We start from the raw sequence: 22,616 nt of genomic DNA, 5'->3' as shown, positions 1-22,616 counted from the left end.
TTAGCTATTCCTGGGCTTAAGTTTGGACCAGATGCCCAAAGTGTGGCCACATGTACATATCTGCCCACACACACACACACACACACACACACACACACACACACACACACACACACACACACACACACACACACACACACACACACACACACACACACACACACACACACACACACTACTCAAGGTCTACGGCTGTTTGTGCGAGTAGGTCCCCAGCTGTTGAGTGCTGTGTAGATGTAGCAACCAGAAATGAGGGATTACAGCTAAATCTGGAGAGAGAGAGAGGGGAGGAGAGGGGGGATGATTGGGGGACAATGTGGTGACTGGAGGGGAGGCACGACTGTCTAAAAGGAAGACGAGGGTTAAGAGGGGCGAGAGGAAATGCAAGCTAATGGCAGCGGAGTGCAGGGTGAGATGTACAGTAGCGCAAAATTACAGAAAAACACAGGAAGGAAGAAGAGATGAGACAGATTCAGGGAAAGCTGGAGGAATGATTTAAAAAAAAGAAGAGAATCCCTTGGAGGGATTCTGTAAGACTTTGGCACAGTCCATTTTTTTTTCTATTTGATTACAAATTCATTGAATTCTTTCGACTTTCTCCACAATGTGCAGCAAAGGCATGAGAAGAAGCTGCAGTTCAGGCATCTTGAGTCTCTCATCCATTAATGTACTCACACATGGGAGATGTTGGGATGTTTTGGCTGACAGAGTTTCTGCAAAAGGAACAGTGCAGCTTTCAGAGTTCGAATGTGTTCAATTAAATATCTGAATACTTCTTCCACCACTGCTGGATATCAGCAACACATTTTGGATTATAATTGTATAATTCATATGATGCTTTAGCTGCTTTAATTGGAGGGAAAGAAACCTCCCCCAGATACTAAAAGTGTCTGATTTTACTGGTATGCTCATAATTGTAAATACATCAACTAAAGGGATGCAATCATTGTCCTAATATCCACCTCTATGTCTTCATAGCTCAGGGTTACAGTCATATCCTGCCCTGATTAATATTCATAACTGTTCCACACACATGTGCGCGGGCGGCTGCAGCTATAGAACCAGAGGCTGCTGCAGACGGCGAATGTGGTCTGTTTGATATTCTGCGATAACTTTTCCTCCACTTGTCAACACATTATTCAACTGATCTGGAGAGGATTGGCAAGAGCCCAAATTAATGTGCGCAAAAGCAAAGCCCTCTAGGAAGCTTAACGCCGCTCTAATTTAGATGCACATTCACACTTCCCTGCCTCTCCTAACAACATGTCCAAGAGAGTCTGCCTCATAAAAAAACTCAAACTAGTGTGCTGTCATTGTAAAAGTTTTTTCTTTTCATTTTCGGCCCCATTATGAGTTTTCAATAAAAATCCAGGAAGCAAAAGTCACAGATTTTCACATTTCCACATGACTCCGGCTCCACAGAGGGCCAATTATCAGCTCAAAATGGACTAGTAATGGGATTGAATGCCCACACCGCGTACCTGCCGTATCAGCTCAGTAGCTGTGAAATATAATAAAATGAACACTGACATATCACACTTCCTACCTGCCTTGAAAGCGTCCTTGCATCACGTCCTCCCCCCCTCTCCTGCCTTTGTCGCATGGAGCCGGCCTCGTATTTCCTAAAGCCGACTAAATCATGTCATTTTGGATCAAGAATATGTCTTCTCACCTCATCTCAACTCGAAACGTCACCACCTGGATTTGTCTCCATTTGCAGGAGGAGGAGAGTTGACTCAGGGTGACCTGAAGCTGGAGGAATGTCAAATCCAGAATCCTGGGAAGACCTGAAGAGAGCTCACAAGGAGTCTTTGAGACCTGCGGACTCGCATCCACCAACCGGTACACACAGCAGCTATGAAGCTCAGGTCATTCAGGTCCACTCAGTACTATGACAGTAACAGTACAGTAACTTTAATTAAAAATAACAAACACTGGAAACAGGGGAGACAAGTAGCCCTAAGTCCATCTAACGTGTGACTCATTTCCACGTTATAAAGACGACACGTTGCAGTTTCGGGGGCATTATCGGCCACACAACAATCAACAAACCTGTCCTCAGTTAACACAACAATAACCTATATTTCCATGTAAAGCAGAAATAGCTGTCTGTTATGAAATCAGCAGCTTCTGTTTCGTTTAAATCTACGTTTATTCTTGTCTTAATCTGTGACGACTAACCCCCCTGATAGATATAATCCTGAAGTTTGAAAAGAACAGTACAGTAGGTCGTCCTTATAACGGTTACATAAGTGTTGCCTTCGATGGCCTTTCTTCACTGATTCCTCATGTTGTTGACGCGGGATGTGTCCTCACGGCAGCATTAAACCAGGATCAAAGACGACAATGGCACACTAAACTCCCAAGATGAGTTTGGGGAGATATTATTGGTATTTCAGCAGCTTAACATGTATTCAGACCAGCTTAGATGAATAAAGATAGCAAAATCTGGCACAAAGGCCACGTTATGCATGAACTGTTTGTCTGCAGTCTTTTTTTTTTTTATCCTATAGGCAAACATACTTACAGTAAATCTGTTGGATAATGTTTTTCAGATGTCCTGCAGGCGGGCTGAAAGAAAGCTTTGGCGACACCTGTAGGTGGAAAGTAGGCAAGGCGGTTACACTCTAGAATATTCTCATAATATCTGCTGTCTGGCAACATGATAGTCGAGATGTTTTCCCAGCGTCATATTCTTGTCTTGGAAGAAAACAAAATGAAAAAAATCATGAAATTAAAACCTCAGTGGTTTGATATGATGAATGCATGCTTGCACCTACAGCGTATACCGTTCCTCTGCCAAGTCGAAGCCACAAAAACAAAACTAGAAATGTGTCGGTGAGGAAAAGCAGAATATATTTACTAAATACGTTCAACAGGCAAACAGGCAATTAATAGCATAGAAATCAGAGGAGCCAAAACATGTCCAATTAAAATAAATATCACAAATACGAGTCGACTGTAAAGTGAGTAACCATGGTGACTGGTTTATAGCTGCAGTACATGTTAAACTGATCATCATGCTTATACGTTTCCCTGCTGGTCGTTCAGGTTGGTCATAAATTGTCGATTCGGGGGAGAGGGGGGGGGGGATGAGGGGGGTGTGCTGCACCTGCCAGATTTCCTTCTTCTGCTGCGTTATTCCAAAAATAAAACCTTGATTATGTCAATTACATCATTTTCTGGCCAGAGGCGTGCAACGAAACACAACTTGTGTTTTTTTTTTGTTTTTACGACTCCCCCCCCAACCTTGAATCACGCCTTTCCCAAAGAGCACTTGAAGGCGGCGCCATGTCTCTGCGACATAAGTCTCATTGATGTTCGGAGCTATAACAAGTTCTCCCGAGGAGGAGGAAGGCATCTGGTTCTTTGTTTGGGCCAGACGTTGCAGCTCGTCGGTGGGGAATTCTGCTCGGCGGCGCGGGGGCCTGCCCATGCCACAGATGGCTTATCTCACAGCGAATGATTCAGAAAACGATAACAGGTCATCTCCACTCACAGTTAGTCTGGACGGAGCACGTGTTGGGTCGAAGCGAGAGGCTCTGTGTCAGCTGCTCGGGGGAAAGGCGGCCATTTTTAATCCACTCCCAACACCCCTGATCCCCTCATTTGAATAGCGAGCGCGCCAATTAATGTTTCATTTAGGCACAAGCGAACCATAAGCTTTTTATTCTCCAGGCGAGTATTTCAGGTGTAAATATGACCTTAATCCCCTTATGTAACTAACCGGAGACAGCCGAACCAAGCAGGCTGATTTTCCTGCAGAATTATGGTTTAAGTTGTCAACTTCTTCCCCCCTCCGGAGCAGAAGCTAAACGCCGTCTCCCGTTCTCCTGCTGTCTAAACAGCGAGCCGTGTACGTGCAAGTCCAAACCTATAAGCAGGCGAGGGGGCCCGTAAGCCAAGAACCTACTGTAATATCCAGCACTTATCAGCCTGTCAGACAGGATGAGGGGCCGCCGCCTCACAGGAGGAGTCAGGCAGCCGGGAAACCTTTATTAATAGTGAATAAGTGCGATTCACATTTTGTCAAGTAAATTGTCAATCACGTACGATGAAACACGTATTAAATGAACTTTGAGGGTGTGTTGGCGCTGCACACACACACACACACACACACACACACACACACACACACACTGACCCATGTCTGAAAGTGAGAGGCTGACGGCCGCGAGCAAGAATGTGCTCTACTTCCTTCTCTTTTTCTCTCCTAACGTCATATCAGACCTCACGTGTGACATCAAAGAGAAGAAGGAAATCGTCTCCGTCCCGTCCGTCCCCTCTGACATGGACATCAGTGCGTTTGGGACATGTGTCCCTCCCCCTCCCTCCGCCAGTCAGTCAGCTTCTTTCTGCTCTGTGTACGAAGATTAGAACGAAGCTGACAGGGGAGAAGGGAAAGGAGGGAGACAGATTTGTGGAGACACGAATGGCTCGCAGGTGTTTTCTTTTTTAGAGAGAGGGAGATGGATGGTGTGAGTGAGAGACGCTGTCATTATGTTTTATGGCAGAAGAAGTGTTTGCAAAAGCCGAACAGGGTGTTTTACGGACGGGAAGACTGATAATTCAACAGCGGGAGTATGTTTACACGGCTGCTCACGTGCAACATATATCTGGGAGTGGAAGAGGGAGAGTTGCCTTCAAGTGGTGCTCAGGAAAAACAAACACTGAGTGAGTGTGGAGTGAGTGAAGCTGAAGGAGTTAAGATAAAGAGGGTCAAAGGGGAAGCCTGCGTGGGATTTTAAAAAACAACACACACACACACAAGGTAAATTTGCAAAAAAGATTTTTAATAGGCATTGTTTTTATCATTCTTGGATCAATTTACAGTTTTTTTTTTCATCTTCATTCCTGTCAAAAGGTGAACACATGTCTCGTGGTTGCCTTTGACACCAGTAAATGCTTTCTCCCCCCCCCCCTGCTTCCCAAGACCCGGGACCGTAAACTAACATTACAGAACATTCTCTCAGACACGCTTGCATATTCAGATCCTACAAACGACTCCGTGACGGGTACAGAATTTCTAAATGCAACATACTTGGAAAAGCGCGGACAAACACATTCGACATACATACGCGCGCAAATGTGCACACATATGTTTTTTTTGTTGTTTTTTTTGTTACTTCTTCTGCTCACACACACGCATTCACACACGCTTGTGCACACACACACACATTCCGTAACCGGCATGTATTATAAACATACATTACAATGCAGACTCCTTTGTTCAGCACTTGAGGAATGCTGCCCTTCCATCCACGGCTGGTTCGTGACACTTCAGCAACATCATCTGGTTAGCAGTATCTGTTCCGTGACAGTGGGGTTGCCGAGTGTACATCCCGACTGAGTCGTCATAACCAATAACCCTCTCTTTTTTTTTTTTTTTTTTGGCAGGCTGAATTACATCTGCCTGTCTATCTACACAAGCGAATTACTGCGGTAAAAATCCCACCGTTTAAAAAATAAATAATAAAAAAAAATGGCACAATAGCTTATCGAGCAAAGGCCTACGAATGCACGTTAATAAATTAGATAAATTACTTTAATGTTCAAATAAATACATTTGAAAAGTAAATAAATAAATAAAAAAAAGCACATTGTAATCTGATTAATGCCAGCCTACGTTGTCCTGTATTACAATATAAAAAAAGTGAACTTCTCTTTATTTGCACATTCACACGTTGTTGTTTTGTCTTCTTCTTTTTTTTTTTTTTTCTTTTTTCTTTTTAACAAAATGGCGGCAGCGTATACTTTGAGACTCAAAGCACAATTTCTCCTCAGGCACCTGCCGCACTCTGGCGACTGTATGGGGTCGTTTCCATGGTGACTGTGACTGCTGTAAATGGCCATTAGCACTGATTGGCCGGAAACCTCTGAAGTGGAAAAAGCAGTGGATGGCGTTGTCTGGGATTAAATGTGAACCCACTGCAGAGAGAGGTTTCTTTTTTTTAAGAATTGTAAATGAGTGGCGCTCTGAATGACTCGGCTGATTGCTGCGAGGAGAAAGGTTTGACATCCGGAAAATCGACGCAGGGGAGCTGAAGGTAAATGCATCGGAACAAAACACACACCTACCACGTCTAAGTGCCGTCAAATTGCTAGTCCAGGGTCTGTATTTTTCGAGGGTTGTTACAGTGTGAAGGCAGGAAATGCAGACAAAGGACTAGTTCTAAGAGGGCCCTCGCTATCTTCTAAGAAACACAGGTTTTTGCATCTGTACATCACAAAAGCCTGGGGTATTTTTGATGTCTGGTGAAAATGGATTCTCGATAGGCCCGTGGATATCCTCACAAAAGTCTTTTCCCTTTTCTTAAGAAACACCTCGGGCTCTTAGAACCAGCAGCTCCCTCACATCACCGTGAAAACATTCTATAATGTCCGGCGTAACGGCAGAAGTTCTCACCGTAGACTGATTATATAAATATCCTGTATAGCCCAGGTAAGATCAGCACGGCTCCAGAGTCCAGCTTGCTCTTTTACTACATATAAGTCGAGCTTTATCCATCAGCATACATGGTCCGAGGTCCACAAAAAAATCCACTGTAAAAGTCCTCCTTCTTCAAAGCTTACAGTCACAAAAAAAGACAGTGCAGCTTATAAATTCCTCAGGTGATTTCTACATCCATGCTACAATAAGAGTGTGTAGTCTACATCCAACTCATAATAAGTCCACTTTCTCACTGGCCTGTTGGCTGAAAGGCATGACAGCAGCACAGAGAAGTCGGATTCTGATCTGCATGTTGTGGCTGCATGAAAACGCTGTTGGATCCTAATGATGTCACAATACACCGGTGTAAATATGACAGCAAAAAAAAGGCCTCTCCTTTTTTTGAAAAACGTCTGGTTAAGTGAAGTTCAAGGATTTTTTTCCCCCGTTCTTTTTGATTGCGGCTCCGTTGCGCCTTTACTTTACCCTCCTACGCATGCTTTTCTGCAGACTTTCACGACAACAACTCGGTGGATCCAAAGCCCTTTGGACAAGGCGGTCCCAGCTGTGCGTGCAGTGTCGCCCCCCCGGCAACACGTCGCTAGGACAAAAGGACGGTCGACACGAGCAGCATCGCCACGGTGAGGAGAAGGCGGTCGCGTGACGGGCTGCTGCCACTGACGCTTTTCTCCAGTTTGGGAACTTCGGGGTTAAACTCATCTGGAGGGGAAAAAAGTCACAGACAGGAAGTACGAAAGTGAGAAAAAGGGAAGCGTGAAAGGGCGAGAGAGATAGATGGCGGCTGCGTTGCGCCAGACAGGGAAACAAACCATTACGACATTATTAATTCATCAATCTAAAGGCAGTGTGTGACGCATGCTAATTGCGCTTTAACATATGCAGAGGAAAAAAGACACGATGCAATTAACAAACCGCCAATTATCATCAGCACTGCCACATATGGCCGTTTTGCCCCCGTGGGATGGGAAATTAAAAACACTTTTAATTCTTATCGGGGGTTTTTTTTCTTCTTCTTCTTTCATGGATTCCTCTTTTCACACTAATGATGTTTTTATCCTAGAGGGATTTCAATCAAACACAATTACTATAGCCTTGCCATTGATTAGACACAACAGAACATTAGCTGGAGGGGAAAAACAGAGAAAGAGCTGGGAGAACACAATTTGTAATATTCAGTAAAAAAGTGGATTAAACTGAGTCATTATGCTCCATCTCGACATAATGTTTCCTGTTATAGCTGGAGGACTATTTCCAGACCAAAATAAAGCAAAAGGAAACAGAGCTCTGTTGCTTACACAACTATAAGAACAACCCGGGCGCCTGCATTGAACATAAAAGACCGGTGTAGGTGAAGGATGGACGAGCTTTAAGTGTTGAGATGGTGTTATATTGTATCATTAGGAAATGATTTGGCTTTAACGGAATAAAACGACGTTGAAAACAAGAAAAATACTTGTTTTCATACAATAAAGGCAATATCTATTTGACAAATTGTGGCCAAAAAACTGTCAGTCTTGTGTTTGCCTATCAAAATGCCATTACTTTTACATTTATTACGTTGTCGTCACAATGTCCCGGTGCGTGCAAGTTGCAGCCGGCATATCGTCTTCAATCAAATCCAACTGGCTGTCATCAGGAAATATATATCGAACTGAGGAGGCACGATGTCTTCAAAGTGCCTCTTCACTGTCACGTCAAAGCCTTGCCTCGGGTCTGCTAAATATACCGGAGACAGTAATATTTAAGTAAAAACAAGGAATGCGATAAGAGATGGAGACAACAACAACATGACAGCTGATGAATGTGTGGAATCCTGTTGTTGCTGAGAGGAAACCATCCAACCGCTCTGGTTTGTCCTGATGTTTCTGTGCAAAGTCAGAGTCCTTCTTAATGATGTGTGTCGATGTGGCAGGAGGGAGAATACAAACTAGAGTGGGCCTAGGTAGAGCCCACGGGTCACGGAGGGGTCAGGCCCTTCACGTCGGTTTGTCTCTCCGAAAAGGTTTCATCAGAGAAATGAAATGTACACTCAGTGCCCAGAAGAAGAGACGCCGCGTCCCTGCAGAGGAAGTGATGCAGCCGCAACTCCGCTCGCTTCAAGTTGTTGTGAGCTGATTCATTCCAGCTTTTTGTTGCAGACTTTATTCGTGGGCACCGAGAGCTTTGACAATCACAAAGCTGCACCTCTTTAAAGCCCTCGCTATTTAGGGAGGCCGCCCTTGGAAGATGAATGTGGGGGACGTCGGGCGCCTCGGGCCATAACAAGTTACCAGAGGTCCGCAGTACGACACCGAACATCACAGCACAATTGTGGGATGCAGCAATCAATTTCCGAGCGCGCTATCTGCCGCGGTCTCGTCTGTATGGGGTTTAACAGCAGGCGGGGCAGCTCTCCTGTCCACGGTGAACCGCCCGAGGCCTTTACAGTGAGATAAGAAACAGAGACTCCAGACTGTCGATGAGTGGAAGACGGCTGTCTGGTCGGATACATCCGCGTGCCAGCTACGCCACATCGACGGCAGCATCGCAGTGATAAACAACATGAGGCCACCATGTAGGCTGCAGCGCTACAGGTCAGTGGGGGAGGCGAGCAAATAGCGTCTCAATGCTCCTGTGCTATTTTAACATATTTAAATTAAGTATTAATAAGCATATCTTTGGTGCAAAACTGGTCCCTTTTATATGCAAATGGGCCTCAATGCCAATAAATTAACAAAGATAAGCGCTAGAGTGTCATTATTAGCATCTTCTGAGAGTTGGTGATAACTGAAGCTCATTTGGATGTCACTCCACCCAGACAGAAAATTGTATATTTCTTTTTCTCTCTGCCATTCTTCTGGCTACTGTGTTTTTGGCATAAAAGCCCCCTTTTTTTTTAAAAAAAAAGGAAGAAAAAGGGGTTAATAGCACTCAGCAACAACACTTTATGGCCGTGTTTGGGCTGTAATATAATGAGTGCAGAATCTTTTTTTGAATTGGACCTCAACATGGGGCAGAAAACGCTTGTAAGTGGTGCTATCAAAGGCAGCAATCCATTCTCTGTGAGCGTCCACACTGCAGATATTTGATATATCGGATGAAGTGTTTTGGTTGGCTCGGTGCAGCATCGCTTTATGTTTTGCGACGGAGAAAATCTGCACATAACGAGTCACTCAGAACAGGTGACTCGTGGGTGCTGGTGCCTCTCATCTTAAAATGATCTGTTTACTCTTCCATTTTCTGGTCCACTACCTTATTCATGCTGCAGCCTTTAGCCCTCCTACTACTGCAGACACTCTGTATAGGAGGGAAGAGTTTATGGGCGAGTCACAGGTGGAAGGATGCTCATCGTATACTGAGCTTTGCTGCAGCAAACTATAAGGTTACGATCAACTCAAGCAGCGAGGCTGAACCTTTGTAGCACGGCAACAAGACATTCGTCATAACCTATCAAACAAATCTCTGCAATACAGAACAGATGTTTAATTTAAATCATAAAAAAAGATAAATCAACGATTAAAGGCTGGTTTATTACAACTTGGGTCTAATGTTTGTAGTTTATGTTACATAGTGGGCTCACCGAAGTAGTTGCTGAGAACACTTTCTAATGGGGCAACGAAGACGCTCAGGCAGGATGTAAACAAGCTAATCATCCCATTTCACAATAGTGATTCCACATAGATTGCGTCTCGTTATGCAAATGATAAACTACGATGATTACAGCAGACAGCTCAAGGAATATTTTGATTGTTGGTTTCGAGTAAGTTTGGCTGACCTGGGGATTTGTTTCTCACTCCTCATGTTTCTTGGCTTCCCTTGACTGATGTCCGATGTCAATGACTTGTTTTCCAGACTCATACTTACTTAAAGCTGCTACGAACAAGAGCTTTAGTGTTGCACCAGAGTTCCTTTAGAAAACCTCTGATTTTACTGCAGCGGGGTCTGACAGTCTTCCCTCCTGGTTCTGGTTCCCCCTCTGCCTCCTTTATCTCCAGCTGGCCCAGCAATACGGCCCCCAGCAGCACGGTGTCGGGTCCCAGCGGGGATCAGCAGAGCAACGGGGCCAAGTTCTGTCCGGAGGAAGTCAGAGCTAGGAGCTCCGAGCGCCAGGTGCAGAGCTCTCCACCTCCGGCCGGATCTCTGACTGCAAATCGGAAGCGAAGCTGGATCTGGGTCCGTCCATGGCGTGCTCCTAGCTACTCCGCTGGAGTCTGAGCTAAAGGAGTTTCTGGTGATTTTGTGTTAAAAAATGAAGAATAACTAGTTTTCTTTATAGTTTACTTATCTAGGTCACAGAGAGGCATCACCGCTAATCGAATAGTGCATCATAAGCAGTTAAAAGTTGCTCACAGTAACTCCAACGGCCTTATTATTACCCATCGGTATGATGGCGGAAACTACTCGTAATAGACCAGAATCATGCTCAAAACACCCTGTTAAATAAGGAAACGTGTGACGTAGAAGCAGAGTTAATAATAAAGTAAGGAGGCCGACAGCGAGTCCAAACAGGAGGCAGAGAGTTGTTGATGCTGAGCCAGTCTGTGGGCCGGTCTGGTCCTCAGGGTGCCTCGGAGTGGGTGTCCAGCGGTCAGCAGGGTCATCAGGGCTACCAGTTCTAAGTGTGTGTGCGTGCAGAAATCTGTGTGTCCTCATTTTTTTTTTATTCCTCCAAATGTATTCCGTAAAATGCATCACAATGCTAGAGGCTATGGTTTTTTTTTTTATGATTCCCTGCCAGTGTGTGTGTGTGTTTTTATATTAAATTCTACGAGTTACTGCTGAGCAATTCGCCCACCAGTGAGCTTTTCTTTCTTCCTCTGCCCCGTCTCTCTGCACCCCCTTTCTCTGCCCCCACTCTGGTTTTATCTCTCTCTCTCTCCTGCCGCATTTCACTGCCTCCTTCCTGTCTTTTATCCCGCTGACTTTCTCTGTCGCACCGTGCCTCTCTCCCTCTTTCCAGTCCTCCCCCATTCCTCCCTCTCTCCCCCGTTTGCCTCTCTTCTCTGCCCTCTCTCTCTCTCTCTCTGAAGGCACTCGCTGCCGTCGGCTCAAGGGCTCTCTTCGCTCCGCCTCCGCTGGTCTCACTTTCCATCTCAGGCAGGTCACACTCTCTTAGCCCTCGTCACAGACTGCCCACAGCTCCCAGAAACAAGCACACTAAATGATTCCCGGCAAGAGTCTTTTTGTGAGAAAGAAAAATAGAGGGTTTATGTAACCGCTCAGCAGCACAATTGACTTTGCTCGCTGACATGTTTTCATGTAACTTTTTTTATTCCTTACAAGACCTCCACTGACCTTGTGGGGGTTCGGCCCCTGTGTGTGCGTGGTGAATTGTCAGAGATAAAGGTTTAGTTTTTGGGGTTTGTATGGTTTAATACGACCCATTCTGATTAGTGCATCTGCTGTGTTGAGTATCAAATACATCTTTTTCTGCTGAACTTTCTAATGACACCAACAGATGACCTGTAGAATAAGGTCAGTATCGGCTTGGTGCTCCCATATGTCATTATATATAATATAATATAAGAACCAAATGGTTTTAACCTTTAATTACCTTTTAATGTCATATACTCTGTTGTTGGGTTGTGTGTTTTCTGCACATAAACACAGACCGTGTTGTGTGTCACTCCTGCTGAATCACTAAAGTTGCATTGTTAGTGCTCTTACTCATATTGCCCAACTCCCCAGAAAATAAAGGGTTTACTCATCAACCAGCTATGGCCTGTGGATTTTCTCTTGCCAACCATAAATCAAAAATAAAAAAACAACACACACTAACAAATGGTTGGTGCCTTTCCACAATGATTGGGACACAAATCCAGGCCACAAAGCAGCCGACCCTTTGGAGCCAAAATATTGACCGGCATCCGGCGTTTGGCTGCGGTTCACTTTCAGCAACTCACCGATGTTGTGTATTTTGATGTTTGGCCTGACTGTGTAGTCGGGAGAGGTCTGACTGGAGTCATCATCTGCCTGGGAAACTGAGAAACACACCACATATACACAAACACAGAGAGGGAAGAGGTGGGGTAAGGAAAGAAACAGCGAGGGAGGAGAGACAGGGAGAGAAAACACGTCATTAAAATGACAAGACCGGGTGAAATGTGCATTTTCGGCACCGCTAAATTCTATTCTAACGGATACAGCAGAGCACGGAGCAGTTAGTGTGCCCATGCCGCTGAGAAAACATGGAGAAATACTGGACTCAGAATCCAGACTTCCATCTGAAGATTAAAAACCATTTGGACAGAAATCACTTCTACATTGGCTGCTCGTCTAGACATCGAATTACATTCAGTCTGCATTGCCAAATCGTGCGTGGATGAATGACGTGCGGCTGTGTTGGTGTGTGTATGCATCCTCGTGTATTTTGTTTTTCTGAACCAAGGAGGGATGAAACGCCATTTGCATCGACCGCCGGCGGCAATCGCTCCGCAGGTGTAAAGCGTATGTCCTGAATATTCACATCTCTTTCTCGTCTCGATGTCGTGCGAAGGGGTTAAGGCGGGAGACGTGCGGCGGTAGAAAATGGAAAACGGTCCGGAGGCAGCTGAAATCAACAGCTTTTTGATAGCAAGCTGTTAAAATGACCTTGCTGAGTAAAGGTCGGGGATTGTAAACTGACTAAATGCACCGACGCACACATAGCCATTCATGCAGCCCAACACACACACATTCACAAGATTTACGGCCGCCAAAACTACTATGTGCAGATAAACACACACCCGTGCTCGAACTCCTACACACACACACACACACAGAAGCAAATGGAGGCGTGGTAGACACATCAATAGATTAGCCGTGACACCGGGATGGGGAGGGTGGGTGTTAAGGTGATGTGTACACAGGGGCTGACACTGGCCTGAGTGTGGGATGTATTAGTGCTGACAAGGTTAGAGGAGAGGGGGAGGCTTTCAGCACTGGGCTGCCTGATCAAAGGCCTGCAAGGGAGAGAGCAGGCAACCAGGGTAAAAATAACACACACACTATACAGGGCAGCAGGCATCAGAGGAGCAGAACGAGAGAAGACGAGATAGACGGTGGGGGAGAGAGGGGAGGTGGTCAAGAGGGAGGGAGAGGAGGGAGAGTAGAGAGAATCTTGAAGCGGAATCAGATTATTTTTCTTTTACATCTTTTGTTGGGCTTCATGAGAGCATGTCATTCACAGAGGGAGAGATGGAGCACGATTGTAATAGCACTGAGACAGAGAATAACATTAAGCAATCACTCTCTCTCTCAAAAAAATAAAAAAACAATGCTTCGAAGGAAAAGACGCCATCATCAGAGACGAGATTTCTCTGTGCTTTCTGGAGATGTAAAAACATGGGAGGGGAAACGATGGTATGAAATGAGTGAAGATGGGGTTTGGGTCTCACCGGTGGAGCAGCAGACGTAGACCCTCAGTCTCAGGCAGCTGTGGCCGTGGTGGTGGGTGGGCGTGGCTGCAACAGAGAACAAACAACGTGTCAATGTTGTGCCCTCTGCAGGCCGCCTCCATCAATCAGCTGTGCAAACTGCAGCCCTGCAACAGAGCAACCGCCCGTCCTCGGCCGAACTTCCAGGATCTATGAGCAACGCCCCCACGAAGGCCCCTTTTTCTATCCATCACAATAAGCCTGACTCACAGATGTAGTAGTACTCCTGTCCCACGTTGAACTCGTAGCCCAGCGAGAAGGCGCTGTAGCGCTGGAACTTCTCAGAGAACTTGATGGGGGCGTGGGGCGCGTGGGGCCGGTTGCACTCCCAGCGCTTGAAGCCCAGCTGGGGGTCGCAGGTGCGGTAGCCGCGGTAGCTGACCATGTAGAGGATGTACTGCTCGGCCACGGTGCGCTCCAGCGTCCCCCGCTGGCTGGTGTTATAGTGCGGGCAGTAGATGTCCAGGTAGTCGTTGACGCTGACCTGCACCGTGTAGCCCTCCCTCCGTAAGCTGTAGGAAAAACACAGACAAGTGGAGTTAGTACCTCGGGCTGCTAATTCTGACTTGTTTTCATTATCTGTTAAAAGGAATAGTTTGGGGGTCTTGTTGGCAGCAGGAGGTTGCCAGGCAACCAAACACCAGAGAATCACATCTACCAGCCAAGCAATAGTCGTGCGCATAACACCCCATAAAACTGCAACTTGTTCTCAACATGTTAATTAGTGAGCTTTAGAGGTGCTTAAAGAGTTTTGTACCTTTGGACGGAGCCAGAATGTTCCCAGTCTTTATGCCAAGCTACATTAACCGTCTCCTCGCTGTACCTTTTTTATTCAACGGACATATTGGTGTTGGATTTCTCATCTAACTCTGGGCAAGAAAGCAAATAAAAGAATTTCCCAAAATGTTAAAATATTCCTCATGATATATATCACAATAAAGCGTGTTTTCTGGTTAATTCAATAAATGAATGTGAAAGAACCGCATGGTAAAGACTTTTTGTACACTCCAAGTGGACTTTACACATAATTCTCCATCATTAGCAGACAACCGGAGATGCATGCATTGTATTCTGGGTAGTGGAGTCCAGTATAGTGGCAATATTAAGTGTGATGACAAAAATGCAATCTTCAGAAGATATTCCCTCAAAATATTTCACACCAAATTTTTCAGAGTAATTTTAGTTAGTATGATTTTGTTATTTTCAATATATCATTATGCATTACGATATCTCTCTATATGAATTCATCATGATATGATTCCATCAAAAGACAATAATTACCATATTTCATAGACCAAAAACCAGAGAAAAGCAGCAAATTCTCCATGCAGAAGCAGCACAAAGATGCTTGGTGCATATTAATGAAACCACACACCTTTCTCCCCCTTCTGCATATAAAACCCACACATTTCCTCACCAAATGCCACGTGGCGAGTGCTGAGAACGCTGCTGAGAATGATAATCTGCACTCCTGTCTTTTCCCCCTGAGCCGGCCACAAGCAGGGTCATCGAGGCGGAAGGATATCCTGTCAGTGGCGATGTATGCTCTGGCCGCCGGGGAACCGGCCTGCACGCGGGTACGTATGATGGCCGAGGCTCCCCTGGCAACCGCCGCTGATGGACGAGCAGGCTGTTAGCAGGTAAGGAAGGCCACTCTGAGGTTGAGTGTGTGTGTGTGTGTGTGTGTGTGTGTGCGTGACGTACATGACAGTACAGTAACCCCGATTCAAGACTCCTCACTGAACAACTGAGAGGATGATGTGATATGATTTCGCATTCAGCTGCCACGCTGTGATCTTCACTGTTTATAATACTAAGTATACTTATTATGTAAATTGCGCAATCTGTAATTAGACAAAGTAGAAGCCATTAGAAGGGCTCCTGCAGGTGAGCTGATGAGATGGGAATTGTCCTTGGCTGCAGTGATGTGAAACATGCACCACCTACAGCTGTAAAGACTCATGTGCACCGCTAGGGGGAGGTATTGAGCCGTCTTGTGATTATTAACCTTCCCTCTTTTCTCCTCTGCACTTTTTTCCCCCTCTCCTCTCTTTTACACATTTTCTGTTACAAACACACACGTACACACACTCTCACACACACTAATACCTTACTGTGTATTATTGTACCCCCCCAAACACACACACACACACACACACACACACACACACAGCGACGCACACCAACACGCGCATACGTTACTAGGTCAGGCCTCCAGAGAGATTATTATTCAATTACAAAATGTGGATCAGAAATGTCACAACACCTCTCCACCTCTCTCTCTCTCTCTCTGTCTCGCCATCTTCCTCGCCGTGTGCGTTACAACCATTTTTTTTTCTGGATGCTCTCCTCCTCTGCCATCCTCCCTCTCATCTCCTACCCCTTCTCCTCGTTTACACAGGCAGATGAATATCAATTCTCTTAACCAGTGTTTCTTTTTGGGCCATCAATCTTATCTGTGCTTTCTATCCCCGCTGCTCAGATGTGAGATGACAGACTTTTGTCTTGCAGTGTTGCAGGAGAGACAACACAGCTATGCTTCAAAGGGACTATATTTAGAGAGGGGGGTTGGTGGTGGAGAAGTTGGGGGGTGGGGGGGTAGATAAAGTGGTACAATGGGTGTGGGATAGAGAGGATGGTAAGCAGATAGACTTAAGATGAAAGTGGGAGAAAGAGGACGTGTTGAATACGAAAACGATAAGGAGGATCCTGGATGCGAGTGGCGTGTAAAAAGTAGGAGAGTGACGCAGTCATTGAGAAATAGGTGAGAGGACGGCGGCGTGCTAGGAGAGGAATACAGTGTGTGTGTGTGTGTGTGTGTGTGTGTGTGTGTGTGTGTGTGTAAAAAACACTGCTGGATGCTACTGAGATGGAGCAGTAACATTGATGCATTTGTTGAGAAATATAAAATGCATGCACATGAGATTCTACTGAAATGAATAACATTAATAACTGATAGTTTGGTGCATCGATGTGGCTTGAGGGTCCAAGCTGGACATCAATCAAGGGCTGCAATGATTCGTTTCTTTATCAATATTTGTTTTTTGATGACTCTATTGATCATTTAGTCCATTCTCTCACAAGCTCACCAATGGTGACGTCTTCAAATTGCTTGTTTTTTCCAGTCGGCATCTCAAAACAATTTATAAGACTGGAAAAAAAGGAAGCAAATCCTCACATTTGAGCAGAACATTGGGGATTGTTTTTAATAATTTGGTTGGTACATAACTTAATTACCGGTAATGAACTATCAAAACATTCATTTTTCTGCTGTTGCTATAATCGCTTCAGCCCTGGATGAACACGCAGCCCTGTTACTCTACTGCTCACTGTTTTGGTTATCGCTTCGCCTCAGTAGATGCAGCTACGCGGCAGGAGGGTCATTGGTTCCAATCAGCGATGGAAGAAGTGGAGGAAGAAAGGAGGAAAAACGACCGTGGAGGAAGAAGAGAAGGTTGGTGCCAAAACGAGAAAAAAAAAGACTAAAAGGGTGAAGTGAGAAGAACAGGCTGGCTGGGTGAGAGGAGTCCCTCTAGGTGTGCACTGTTATATAAGCAGTCCACTTAGTGGCACAAGACAGAAAGGTTGCGGGGCACAGAGGAATGGAGGGAGGAGAGGAGAACCTGAAGAACGCGGGTGAGAGGAGATTTAATAACTTATGGTGTGTGGGGGGAAGGAGGAGGAGGAGGAGGAGGAGGAGGAGGGATGCATTGAATGATGACAACAAAGAGAAAGGCGCAGAAAGGGAGGCAGAGGCCGAGACAGAGACATAGTGCTCCCCGGGGACGCACATATATGTGGTAAAAGTGCATAAAAAAAGACTGATGGCTCTCATTCTCTCCCTTTTCCTGCAGCCCACTCCCTCTCTCCCAGTGTCTTCCGCTCTTCCCGCCGTGCATTGTCTCCGTGCTGGTTTTGCTGTCTCATCATCATTTTGCTATGAGTGGGAGTGTGCAGCTAGTTAGTAGAGGCTGGCGAAGACTGCCAGGGGAGGCAGATAACAGGGGAGAGAGAGCGAGCGAGGAAGACAAAGATAGCACCGCTGCACCTTTCACATCTGCGCTAAAAAGAGTCTTTGGAGGATACCGCAGGTATCAATAAATAACAATGGTACGGCAGCGCTGCAGCTAAAGACACTCACAAACAAACAGTGGACAAGAACAGAGCATCTCCTACAACCACAGAAAATCCATAGTTCCTGTAGTAAAAGAAACTAATAAAACAAGCCACCATAAAGAATCGTGAGTAACACAAAGTGAGGCATCATCAGGAATTTATATCCATCACTTTCCACATGAGTTGTGTCAATCTTTTTGTTGTTGTTGTTGAGCGTAAAACCCAAAACACATCCATGTCCTCCGTCATTCTTCTATCTAATTATTACCAAAAAGCCGAACCACGAGCGCTGCTGGCGTTCAAGGAAAACAATGGCAGCGCAATTGTATTTGTTTTGTGTTTTTTTGTGTTTTTTTCACTGATGTGAATGGATATGTAAAGTGTGAACCCACCAAGGTATTCTTCAGTGTGAAGTTAGTGTTTGTTCTGCTGCAGGTTCGCCCTACATTTAGCGCCACGGGCTCCAACTGTTTTCACAAATGCATTAAAAAACAGCCGGAAAAGAGACAAGTTGTTGCATTCGACATCGTCCAACCTTGTAGCGGAAAAGACAGTAATAGCTTCTGACTGAAAACTTCAATAAATAAATAAAAAGGTATGAAAAAAAAAAAGCAATACTTCACCCCAAAAAGTGATGATTTGTATATCAATGAATCACCTCGTGCTACCTCACATTCTCAAAGAAAACTTGTTTTTCCCTCTTCAGTGAATGAAGAGTCCAAAAAATGGAAGCCGCGTTGAAATACAGCAAATCTAAATCAGAACACCTGTTCACATCCGTCTCACACAGCTCCTGCAGAATCTTCCTAATTTACCCAGCCGTACGCTCACCGCTTCCTGAACACACACATCTGCTCAAACAGGCAGACGCCAGGCTGTTTATGCAGAGGTGTTTTAAATAGGGCGGTTTTAGCCGAAACATGTGTTTGGGAAGTAAACTGCACGTAGTTCTTATTTTTTCTTTTTTTTTTAAAAGGATGTTTTGATGTGGTTTAACAACTGCATCAATTTACTTCAATTCACCGAGACTTTTCTCTGTGTTTGGATTCTTCACTGCAAGAAAAAAACAGAGTTGTCTCCAAGTATTCCTTTATGGCTGATAGGTATGTAAAGAATAAAATGATACCAATATGTCCCTTTAATGTTGATATCAGAGGTCAAATTTTATGGAATAACAACATAGTGTCACACGAAAGTCAAATAACAGCTGTAAAAACTTTTTATTACTTGCTTAATGGCTTGTTGCTTGCGATTTTCCAGCGTCAAAGTCGGCATCACGGAGTCAATTAAATTATTATAACAATAAAGAATCAACGCTCTCTCTCTCCGCATCAAACCCACCGCCCCAACAAGTGAGCAATTTACGTCCAATTAACAGAACAAGGTGTTCCTTGGTGTCTGCGTTGTTTGTCATTGCGGCTTTCCAATATGGCTGCCTCGAAGATGCGTCGATTAAACTTTTTATTAAAGCAATTATGTAAATCCTTGTGTATCTCTACTGTCGGAGCGGCGCCTCACAGTAAAGACGAGGTCAGCGCGGCGTCATCATTGATGACCTTAAAAAACACACTCTCCGGGGGAATCAACATCAGCCTCATCAGGAGGATAAACCACCGACGCGTGAAATGGCGGCGACTTAAAAAGCCATCCACCACTCGTCTGTTTATCACCGTCGAGAGTCCCCCGGACTGGGCTCGGCTGTTTTTCTCCGTACCTCAGCACCAAAACTCATTACTTGTGCACGCACACATGCGCACAAAGGACACAAGACAACCATCAGACACGCACACACACACAGAGGAACACAACATCTCCTGTGAGTCGTCACTGATTGAGTTAACGTCGCAATTAACGGCCCGGGTTTACAACGTTTCGATCCAAAATGGAGGATTGAGGGAGAAACGTGCTGAGCCAGGGAGGGAAGAGGCAAACGCTGCAACTCTCTTCTATTACTATGAGACCGTCGGGAGGGAGGCATCCGCCAGCTCCTTCCACCACCTCCACAACCTCCGGCCTCCGTCGGAGAAATTGAGGAACATTTTTTTTTTAGATTTACCCATTCCTCCCCTGTTCCCGGGCCTTCTGCCTTTTCTGCCACATCTCGTTCCCGGGTCTTTATCTAATTCCCGGGAAGCTTTGCAATAACGTTCACCATTTACACCCGCACCTCGGAGCGATCCCGTATAGCTCCATCCCCAGCATACAGTCCTGCTGAAGAAACCACAAGGACACCTTGACCACTATCACCTGAACGGGCTCATAAAGTAAAAAAAAAAGAAGAATATCAGTTGTCATCACATTCACAGCGTGCTCCGCTCTCCACACCGAAAAAAAAATGCTGAAATGCCGACGCTTTGAAATGAATTAATCACTTCAGTGATGAATCCATTTGTGTTGGTGTCAGCTGTTTGTCACATTTGTTTTCCTCTCTATGTACTTCATTGAAGTGATGGCTGTTTGTGGACGTTTTATCACGCCGGTGCTTCTGATGAACCGCGCCTGCCACGGAGCTCGTTTGCTGATTTGGTGATATTTGTGTATAAATATGGGCGTGTTTTCCTTTCTGTTAAAATATTCCGACCTGACGAATGCTTGCCCTTGAATAAACCGTGTAGATGATTCATCCCTCTAATTTACGCCGCATGCCGACGACGACAAGGCGAAACGACTTCACGAGCGCCGCATTCAAATGCTCGATCGCCGCTGTGGTTTTCCCCACGCAGAAAGTTATGGATTTCAGCTTTGAAGTGATATTTTATTGATCCCCTATAAGCGAAAGCTCTTTGCTTTTCCTCTCGCGGCGGGAGGTCACAGTGCAGCCTCAGCTAAAGAACGGCATCCAGCAGCTCGTGAGGGGGCCAATTCTTGCCGACACAAGGGGGCTGAGAAATGGATCTCTCAGCGGAACGGCGGCCTTCCTGCTCACTATTCCACCCTGCGGTTTGGTGTCTCCGGATCCCCCAGCCTTGCTCCGGGGCGTGCCTTTAGTAAAGAAGGAGCTCGAGGGACCCGTTCACAAATGTAAAGTATTAGCCAACTTAAGCGAGGCAAATGCATGAGAGCGGCTGGATGGTTTTACCTCTTGAAGCCCTTGACACAAAGCAATAGAGGATATTTGGCTGAATTGCTCACATATGCAGCGCTGCTTTGTTAAAGAGTCGTGAATCAGACGGGCCAGCAGACGGCGGTCCGACGCAAAGAGCACTTTGTGTTTGCTTGTTGGGCCTCCTTATATGAATCGTTGCAGTGAGGGGAACAACACGGATCATGATCAACATAATAAAACGCCACTGCCACCAGAGCCAACCCCTGATTAAATCACTCGCAAAGCATTGTGGGTCGGTGCCAGCTCGGTTTCGGAGGGAAAGTATGATCAGGCATAAATTCAATTTGATTAATCTATGTGGCTTAAACTGCTCTTTACTTTCTAGACATCCATGGAGGAAGTTTAAATATCAAACAGAAATATGGATGACAATATGAATATTAAACCGTGGCTCTCCTCCAACTAGACTGCATAAAACAAATGTAATAGAGGCCACTGAGCGTGTTTTTTTCTCTCTCTTTTTTTTCCTTCTTTTATTACAGTAAAATGTTTCCAAGGACCACTTGGGAATACTTTACTGGCTGCAGTTGGCCCTCGTGCTTTGGGCTTTGCCTTGGTGTGGATTGGCAGCAAAACGGCTTACACTTTACCGAGCACTAAAACCCACCAATTAAACTCCACATTTTATGTTTTAGTTTAATGCAAGTGGGATTTTGAGAGGCTCCAATATATGCGCTATAGTCTTAAAGGTAATGTCCAAATATCGGGATGGGTTACACACACACACACACACACGCAAAAGAGAATAAAATGGTGTAATGGGAAAAGATAATGGGAAGCCCTCGTCTCCTAATGGCAGGAAATCTTCAGAGGTATCGTGAGGGGATGTCGGACCGCGTTCACAAACCGGGTCTTGAAAAGCCATCCATTCTGCCGGGCTCGCGCTGTGATTAGGGCGACAAGCCGTGATAACAAGGGTCCACCTCTCTCAAGGTGAGGCTCTAATTGTCCCTCGCTATTAAAGGCTCGATCGCCCACATCTGCTCTCTCTCGGCGAGCCCACTTCTCATTAACTGTCACCCATGCATTCCCCCCGACCTGCCTCGCGTTCGCTCGCTTTGGTCCGCCGTCGCAGAATGACGGCCTCGGATCAAAAAAAGCGTTCTCCTTCGCAGCTCGTTCTCTTGCAAAGGTTCAGCATCCGTACGCGGATAATGGAGCGTGCCAACGGGTTCAGGTCAGGCCAACAGAGTACACGCCAACCAAGATTTAATTCAATGCTTTCTGTTGAACGCTTAATCAAATAGGACAGAGATATTTCTCTATTTATTGTGGTGTCCATGTTATTCATCGCTTTTTTGTCTTTTTTTGGATTTCTTGCAGCATGAGCGCCTTTCATTAAATAAAACATGTTTAAAGAATTAAAGAATTAAATCCATCACATTGACAAAGCACTTATCATTAAAAGAAACAAATTAAGTCAATATCATTTCTTTCAGAACAAAAGTAATCCCGATGCCATTAAAACAGTGCATCACATGCAAATTAGACAATTAAATTGTGTAAAACTGTCAAAAACATTGTTTTTTTTTTTAAATCTCCACTATAG

The 22,616-nt window shown here is 45.3% G+C and overlaps 2 protein-coding genes across 2 annotated transcripts in view; one reads left to right on the top strand and one right to left on the bottom strand.

Annotated features, from left to right (window-relative positions):
- pygo2 (pygopus homolog 2) overlaps window positions 1-22,616 on the top strand; it is a 183,378-nt gene that overhangs the window by 33,895 nt on the left and 126,867 nt on the right. The window lies entirely within an intron of this gene.
- The window catches only part of efna3a (ephrin-A3a), a 55,567-nt gene continuing 37,723 nt past the window's right edge, over window positions 4,773-22,616 (bottom strand). Inside the window, exons 2-5 of the mRNA XM_084032391.1 lie at window positions 14,056-14,357; window positions 13,807-13,872; window positions 12,334-12,411; window positions 4,773-7,150 (exon numbers count right to left, since the gene is read on the bottom strand). Of these exons, the coding sequence (XP_083888517.1) occupies window positions 7,032-7,150; window positions 12,334-12,411; window positions 13,807-13,872; window positions 14,056-14,357 (565 nt within the window). The 3' untranslated portion in view covers window positions 4,773-7,031. The remainder of the gene's footprint in view (window positions 7,151-12,333; window positions 12,412-13,806; window positions 13,873-14,055; window positions 14,358-22,616) is intronic.

This window comes from Eutrigla gurnardus, assembly GCF_963514095.1.
Source record: "Eutrigla gurnardus genome assembly, chromosome: 17".
NCBI classification, from domain to species: domain Eukaryota; kingdom Metazoa; phylum Chordata; class Actinopteri; order Perciformes; family Triglidae; genus Eutrigla; species Eutrigla gurnardus.
Note: the sequence above shows the minus strand (reverse complement) of the source record. Positions and strands in the feature narration are given on the sequence as shown.